This window comes from Haliotis rubra, unplaced genomic scaffold (assembly GCF_003918875.1).
Source record: "Haliotis rubra isolate DU_JTF1 unplaced genomic scaffold, ASM391887v1 Scf81, whole genome shotgun sequence".
Taxonomy (NCBI): domain Eukaryota; kingdom Metazoa; phylum Mollusca; class Gastropoda; order Lepetellida; family Haliotidae; genus Haliotis; species Haliotis rubra.
The window spans coordinates 1,505,730-1,514,854 of NW_025767535.1; the positions used below are offsets into that span (position 1 = coordinate 1,505,730).

Sequence of the window (9,125 nt, forward strand, 5' to 3'; positions counted from 1 at the left end):
AAAATACTCGATCACAATAACCACTTGTGACAGAAACAGCTGATAACAGTGGTATAACCGCAGAAAAATGTTCTTAAAAAGAATGTGGACAGGCTTAGTCTCTATTCGCCCACATCCCTAATTGCCCACATCCCAATTGGCCCACAAAAACATCAGAGGTTAATTAGGGTCAGACAATGCACCCCTACTCTCATAATGGGGTGTCCTGACAAGGGGGGGATTAGTCTAAAATCACATACATCTCTGAGTTACTTGACAAAGTGCTCTTGTTTCAGTGTTGTGGTAGTTATACAGGATGGAGAAGGAAACTTAGAGAAGATTTAAAGTATATTTCAATTTTGTCTAAATAAAGTAGAGAGTATTATTAATTAATGTATCTACTAATCGGAAATAACTTCTCTCTCCTTTCAATTTAGTAACTCACTGCAACCCTATAAGTATGGTAGTTTGCAAAGTATGGGCAGTCGCAATGGCTAACCTACAGAAAGCAGAGTTCACGTTGTCGCAGAGAGAGGAGGAAAACAGGTTCTACACGGAGGTCCACACGTATCGACTGCACGTTGACAGACAGGTAGCCACTCACTGGAAGTGTATCATCGACAAGTGCAAGGGTAGATGCAGCACCATTGGGGATCACATCACTTCAGTATCAGAACACAACCATCCTCCACTAGTGAATGAAGAAGAGAGTCGACTTCTCACCAGACTTAGACAACGCGTTCAAGAAGAGATCAAGCCTGTCCAGCAAATCTACAATGAAGAGACCCAGAACCTAGACGAAGAAGCTGCTGCTACTGTTGCTTCCTTCTACAGTATCAAGTCTGGACTCTACCGTCAGCGTGCCAAGGTTCTTCCACCAGTCCCACGTACCCGTGCTGATGTAGACCTCACAGGTACCTTTTAAGAAGTATTAACTTATCTACTGATATTTGCATAATGCTCAATTGATTTCTTGACAGTGTACTTCATTCATTCATTCATTCATCAAAACAACGTCTAACACACTTGCTTGTTTTAAGGTTCCTGGACTGAGACAACAGACGGACAACAGTTCCTGGTTGTAGACAGCAAAGATGAAGACAGGATCCTGATCTTCAGTACCGCAGAGATGCTGGACATCCTCGCCAATGCAGAAACCATCTACATGGACGGAACATTTTTTGTGTGTCCCAGCCTGTGGCAACAAGTCTACATTGTGCACTGCCTTGTGGATGGACAGATGTTCCCAGTCGCCTTCTCCCTGCTGCCAAGCAAGTCTCGTGATACATACATTAGATTGTTTAACTACTTGAAGGACTCTGTGCTTGCTATTGTCGGCGTTGAACTTTCTCCCTCCGTTGTACAGACTGACTACGAAGCTGCTGCTATTGGAGCCACTGAGAGAGTCTTCCCCGATGCAGAAGTCCGTGGATGCTACTTCCACTTCACCCAGGCGGTTTGGCGGCAGGTTTCAGAGAAAGGCCTTGTGAACACCTACAAGGACAACCGTGCCTTCAACACCCACGTGCGACGTGCTGCAGCACTCCCCCTCCTCCCAGTGGATCAGATCCAAGATGCCTGGATGGAAGTATTGAACCAGTCTCCCGACGTTGACGGAATCGGCCAGTTCAACGACTACATCACATCTACATGGGTTGACTACGACGCAAGATTCCCACCTCGCATTTGGAATCAACATGGAAACACTGGGCCAAGAACAAACAATCACTTGGAGGATTCCACCTTGGATTTAGAAGCTGGTTCCAGAAGCACCACCCGAACATTTACGAGTTTGTGATCACAATGAAGAAGCTCGAGACAACAAACAGAGTGGCCAGAAGACAGATTGAGCATGGAGCAGCTGTCCGCCCAAGATCCAGACTCTACAAGAACCTGGACAGCCGCCTGCACAGACTGCAGCAGCAACTGGAAACTGGCAGAAGATCACCGCTACAGTTTCTGGACGCGGCTGGACACCTGATCAAGTTGAACTGAACATTATGAAACTTTGTTACAGAAATAAAAACAAAATGTAAATTACTTTTGTCTTCATTTGCCCACATCTCAATTCGCCCACATCTTCAAAATAGGAGAGTCCATTCTTCAGTCATAGGTATGACACAAGTTGATCATTATGTAATCCCTAACCAATATGTTGTTTTAAAACTGTGGGCGAGATGGGATGTGGGCGAATAGAGAACATGCCTGTGGACACACGCATGCACGCGTAGAATATCAAATGGTCGGTCCTAATCACTTCCTTATTGTACCTGCATTATTTGCCAATAGTTCGCTTGACATTCTGGAAACACAAAGTTTACGAACTAGCGTCAGAGCGACATTTATGGGGCGCTTCATTCGTAATGGTTCGGATAAAACCATGAAAGCTCAGTTGTGTGGGCCTTCTTCAGCACACATCCCGGCAAAGATCAATCTAAAGACTGTATAAAATAACTATGAAAGACCGACATAGATCCATTTTACGTTCCAGGGGTGAAGGGTAGGGAATAGCAAGTTCTGATATCAGTCTCTGACTAAAGTGGCTTTACAATTCCGATTAAATCCCATAGTCATAGGCAGTTCTTCACTTTGAAGCACGAAAACGTATGTTACAAGTAACACGCAACACGGTCACCTTTGGTTCGTGCTTCGCGTTGCTATGGATTTGAAAATGCAGGGTAACAAAAGAGCAATATGTTATGGTCTATTAAAAACAGAAACGGGTATCAAAATACGATCCTTCTGCTCTCCCGGTCGACTCTCGTTCGTCCATAGAGGTATGCATACGTCATAAGGCTGGTCTTTCATTTTACATCTTATTAGTGAATTTAGTTTTACGCCGCTTTTAGCAATATTCCAGCAATATCACGGCAGGGCACACCAGAAATGGGCTTCACACATTGTACCCATGTGGGAATCGAACCCTGGTCTTCGGCGTGACGAGCGAACGCTTAAACCACTACGCTACCCCACCGCCCCTCCCGGAAACGTATACCGGTTAGGCCCAGATTTTGGATTCTAGGATTCAGCCCCATAACCCTACTCTTGTGTCCAGGACCTTCATCACTTTGGGTTTCCTCAAACATTAAGCTGACACGCCTTGATATAGCTTGAATAATGTGTTTAAACAGGCGTTGAAACTCACCTCACTCACTATTACTATTAACACACTTGGGCGCGTTTATGCATATGATTCTCCTTGTTCTTAATGAGTAGAGTTTATGGGGCGCTTGATTTACGCCGCACTCAGCAATATTCCAGCTATATGGCGGCGGTCTGTAAATAATCGAGTCTGGACCAGACAATCCATTGATCAACAGCATAAGCATCGATCTACGCGGTTGGCATACGAGTCAGCGATTCTGACCACCCGATCCCGTTAGTCGCCACTTACGACAGGCATGGGTTACTGAAGATCAATTCTAACCCGGATCTTCACGGGTCTGTACTCAATAACGTAAAAGGAATTGACACATAATTGTTTTACTAATGGACTCTTTCAACGAAACGTGTCGGTACACATGTTGGTACTCTCATCAAGGAGTGAGTGAACGAGTTTCTGGTTTTACGCCGCTTTTAGCATTTTTCCATGAAACCTGAAATGATCTTAACACATTGTTCCCATGTGGGGAATCGAACACGGATCTTTGGCTTGACGAGTGAACGCTTAAACTTCTACACTACCCCCATCGCCCCTCTCTCAACAAGATAGTGATAACTGCGTAGGTGATTACTATATAGCCCAACATGTTACTTAAAGACATTCCAAATGTTTATTGAATGATCACCTTCATTTTGTCCATTGTCCGCATCATTTGAACACAACTCGACACTTCCACTTCCAGAACCTACAGCTGATCCTCCAGGGGGAAGAAGATGGGGAGGAAGAGATGATGGTGTGTCACCAAATTCTATTTGTCGCAAGTGGGTCTGGGATGTTCAGTTATCTCATAAATCACCAAGAGATATGGACGAGGTAAGTGTCATTAAATTATCTTTACAGCACGTCCATTTGGAAATTCAATTCGGACTCATTAACCTTTAATTGTCTAGAGGCCAAGGTAACAAATGGATTGTTCATTTTCGCTTCCGGCATCTCTTGGGACACATGTCGGTTCCTCCTGAACGTTTCTCGGTACGCCGCTATCTAAAGCAACTGCTGAAGCCATACGTCATCTTGAACCTGAATGTCATTGTCTTTCCACGCTTTAGGAACAACAGTTTGCAGGATGGATTTTGGTTTGAGATATATTTTTTTTAGCAAATCGGTTACCGAGCAAGAATTGGTCATCAACAACCCATGCTTGTTGTAGGAGGTGACAACCGGTGTCGGGTGGTGATGCTCGCTGACTTGATCTGGAATATTTCTGATCGGTGAGTGTCAGATTAGTTTTACGCCGCACTCAGCAATATTCCAGCTATATGGCGGCGGTCTGTAAATAATTTAGCCTGGACCAGACAAGCCAGTGATCAACAGCATGAGCATCGATCTACAGAATTGGGATACGATGACATGTGTAACGACCGCATCCGCCGCTAGATGCGGACGATTTGGGCCACGGACAGGCCGACGTTTAAGGTCGAAATACACATATATTGACTAAATATATGAGATTTTTTTTCCATCAGGCCACGAAGTCTAATAAAAAAAAACACTGTTCACCTCAGAATTGGGCACCTGGTTTGAAGGAAGCAACATTTCCTTGAGGAAATCACTCCTTCTGCTTTATTGCTTTGCCCAAAAATTATCCTATGAACACACTGCAAGAGAGACCTCCATTCCCCATGAGGTAGATGGTTGTGGTGACATAACATCAACAGAATCTCAGATTACTTTAACTACACCCGTGAGGCTTGTGTCGAAGATATCGAACTTGGTGGATGTACCCAAATAGGGGGCCCGGGCACAACTGTGGAAATTGCTTAGGCGAAATTTTGCCCAAAATACAATCGGGGCCGTCTAGTAGACGGAACTTGGGTGTTCGGTGGTATATTCCGAGAAAGACGCATTTTTTTCCTTGTGCCAGTTAAAAACCGAGACTCCAGTACACTGCTACCCATCATACAGCATCATGTCCTACCCGGTACAACCATAATTTCAGATCAGTGGGCCGCGTACAGAGGCATCAAAGATTTGGGATTCGAACATTTCATTGTGAACCATTCTTCAAATTTTGTTGGTAAATATTTATGATTATTATTAATATTGCCCTTATATTTGAATGACCTGTGGTGATTCATATATTGATGTTAAAAATATAACATATTTTGCATACACTATGTAACTAGACGTAACTTCGGCCTCCACCTGTCTGAATACACCTGGCGCACTTGTGTCGTTGGAAATAATCCACCGTTTGAACATCTCATACAATCGATTGCCCGACTATATCCATTGTAGGTACGTACCACTTGGTTTACTTCGTTTCATCAGAAATCCAATGTTGTTAATTGCGTATTATGAGTTTTGATACTACTAGTTTTTTAGTTATGACGTCACAGCCGCTATTTTCAGTTAAATGGCCGACGACTGGGTAAGGCGAGTTCGTATCCCGGTAATTTGAAAGTGTGCATGCTCGTGACTTTTAACAACTCTTTTTATGGCTTCTAGACCAATAATAATACCCGGATATGTATATATTTTTTGGACATGATGAAAATATTGGGGGGGGGGGGGTGTACCTGGCGGAAGTCTTACCCGTTTGCAATGTATTATTGTATTATATCTTTCAAATTACAAGATGTATGCTTTCTTATTTTCAAGATGGAGTCGGAGAGAGTTTAATCCGAATCGGATAGTATCACCCTTCCCAAGAGGAAAGTAAAAACAGAAGAAGTATCGGGAGGTACATTATCATTATCTTCTATGGCAGTTAGTCATTGCAGAGACATAGGTCTTTTCAATACATGCTATATGATTCACAGATTCATCACATTTTAATCTTTTGAGAGTGCAAGGATGGTGAAAAAATTGCAAATATCAGTTAAGTAGTCCTACTCCTAGGACAAAAGTTAAGATAGCAACAAAATCTGGTAATATGATACACCCGGCCTTATCACCCATGTAGCATATATTGACCATGTTGAACATCAGTGCTTGTCACCGTCCATTTGACCATGTGGAATACTGCTAAACCCATACTCACCCTCACCTCTACATATGTGTGGAGGGTGGGAGGTGTTATACTAATTACTGGATTACACTTTTACTGTTGCTGAGAGTTCCTAACAGATAGGGACTTTTCAAGCTTTTGGCCTAGGACTAGTCCAAAAGAAGTACTAGTATTTAAATGAGTTAAATGAACATGCTTGGATTCTTGGCTCCACACCCTTGTGAAAACTTCTTACAAGGCATAATTTAACACGAATTACGCTAGTTCCTCCTGCACATTTCATGTTTTGAATGTAGACTGTTGGTACATAGTTGTAGCTACCCATGCACTTTCAAAAATTTCTTGCCTCCTTACACAGTAATGTGAAATGGTGATGTAATAAATGTCCTGTGTGTACTAACACAAACATCATGACTGATCCAAGTGCACCAAATATGTAACAAGTAGTTCCTTTTAACATCTAGAAACCAGAAGTCATTTATTTAACCCCAGATTAACCATTAACAATCTTGCATTTGACAAATCTGAAAATAATCTTCCTGTAGCACCATTAGTAGTTATTTTGTCATGCCACCTTGAAAGATATTATTTGCAGTAATTTATGTTGGGTACCAGCTTGGATAGTCATTGTGTCTATTCCTGTGGAAATGAAAATGAAAATGCACTATTTCTTTGTAGGAACGTTATGTCAACAGGCTTATGAGTTATACGCAGTATGATGAAAATCATTGCGCTCGAGATTGTTCTATGTGATGATAAGCGATAGAAGTAGGAATATTGCTTGATAGAATGCTTGTAGGTAGGAAAGAGCTCACGTTTTTATTCACTACACCTACCTAGTACTTACTCAGTAGATATAATATGTAGGGAATGCTACTAAATGTCTCTTTATTACAGCTTGTTGTACAATCAGAAATATGATTTCCATTATGCTCAGCGCTCTGGACTTGTCAGAAGTACAAGTTTCCCCAAAGAAAAGACAAACCATCTTAGAAGGGGAATTGACATTTTCCGAAACCAGTGAGGATGAGCCGGGTCCAAGTTAACGTCCAAAGGTACTCGAACAAAGTAACAATGCGTTGAAGTGTTGCAAGTCTACTCAAACCATCTTCATTGGGCCTATCAGTGACAGTCAAGTCTTCACAGACAACCTGATTGAGATTGACCAATAGTCATCATCACAGTAATTAATCATCTATGAAACCATCATGGCATTCCACATCAGTCTTGTTCATCACTTCCATGTTTGTTAAAGCTATTTACATCAGTTTACTCATTAAGTCGGCAATGTGATTTGAAACCCAGCAACACGGAAGATCTGTTTTACATTAGTATGGAGTAATTATTGAGTCTGTCACAAATACCAACATTGACAGACACATTCCTGTCAACAATGGCCTTATATTAGGCCTTTGGAAACTAACTAAAGACACAAATTTGACTTCACAAGAAGTCCTCTCTTATTTGAACTAGTACCATTCCATTCCAGACTTAAACACTTGTTTCAATTGAAGAAAAAGAAAACTGGTAAATATCTGAAGATATTCTTGAATGGGAAGTTTAATTTTCCATTGTAAGTGCAACGAGAAGCAACTGTAGGAATTGAGGATATCCACAGTATGCAACCTATCGAAGCTGCAATCACATCAGCACCGACAGAACCACACCCAGAAACAGTCACATATTTTCAAGCCCACACTGTCTACACTGGACCCAGTGCATTTACAGACGTCAGCGTCCACCATGTTTAAATCTACAGCGGAGAGGAAATCTGTCATGGCTGAAAGACGTCAACTCATAAAAAGAGTTAAGCGTCTGCACCGTAGCTTGAATACGAAAGTATAGAAGCATCAACTTCTGGAAAAATAGAGCTTTCACATCTGAGACTGAATTACGTCGGCAATCTCGGAAGAGTGTACACCATATTAAAAGAAAGGCATCTCAAGATTCTGACAAGATGATGGTAGAATTTTTTCAGCTAAAATCAAACTTAACCCTGCAAGATCGGGTTCTAACGCCTTTAAACAGTCTTGCCATCAGATATGAATACTAAGGGATGAACTACAAGAAATACAGAATGGAGATTCACATCAGCACCGAGAGATCATTTCGAAATATATACTACAGAATACTTGCAATTACTTTTGAATCATAATGAAAGTGAGAAGCTACATCTATTTAATTTGGAGAGCAGCAGTTTCGGCACTGAGTTTTGCGTATATGGACTTCTCAATCGGAATGTCGCCTTTGAGAAAGTTCCCAATGTTATTAGTGAAGTTGCCACATTATGTAAAACAGACAGACTCCCAAGTGAATCTACGGTGAGGGATATGAATAAGAGAAGGTTGTCATTGTCCCAACTTTAAGTATCTGAAGAGCTGTCAACAAGGGAGAACGTTCGCCTGTTGACTGATGAGACACCACACAGAGGTACCACTGTTGAGGGCTTCCACATAAGTGATCCTCATAGCAGTAAATCTGTCATTGGCTTGAGGGAAATGGCAAATGAATCAGCCAATTCAACCCTTGATACATTCAAAGAAATCTTTGACGACTTGACAGAAACTGGAAGAATATCTGCAACTATGTCAGATCAAGCAGCAATCCAGGAATGTTTTAATGATCTTCTACATGACTACAAGAACAAGACTAGTATCATGCCTGATGCCGTAGACCAGTCGGACGAAATGACACAGCAGGGGAAACATGAAGTTAGATTCCGGATTCGAATCCCGAATCTGATTTTTTTTTCATATTCGGGTTTTTTTCTTTTGCACATTCCGCACTCGGCATTCGGCATTCGTATTCGTATTTGGTATTTGAACTCTTATTATGCATTTCATTAAAACATTTGGTAAACGAGTCAGTGAGTTTAGTTTTAAACCGCACTCAGCAATGTCCCAGCTATATGGCGGCGGTCTGTAAATAATTGAGTCTGGACCAGACAATCCAGTGATCAATAACATGAGCATCGATCTGCGCAACTGGGAACCGATGACATGTGTCAACCAATTCAGCGAGACGGACCACCCG

The 9,125-nt window shown here is 41.9% G+C and overlaps 1 protein-coding gene across 1 annotated transcript; it reads left to right on the top strand.

Moving 5' to 3' along the window:
* Nucleotides 1-469: 469 nt before the first annotated feature.
* LOC124261815 lies at nt 470-1,777 on the top strand. The gene is made up of 2 exons (XM_046696192.1): nt 470-893; nt 1,020-1,777. The coding sequence occupies exons 1-2, from the start codon at nt 470-472 to the stop codon at nt 1,775-1,777; spliced, it is 1,182 nt and encodes a 393-aa protein (XP_046552148.1).
* The last annotated feature ends 7,348 nt before the right edge of the window (nt 1,778-9,125 follow it).

Coding starts and splice junctions, on each gene's coding strand:
- LOC124261815 (XM_046696192.1), top strand. CDS start 470: ATGGCTAACCTACAGAAAGCAGAGTTCACGTTGTCGCAGAGAGAGGAG. Junction 894..1,019: donor TGCTGATGTAGACCTCACAG/GTACCTTTTAAG, acceptor GCTTGTTTTAAG/GTTCCTGGACTGAGACAACA.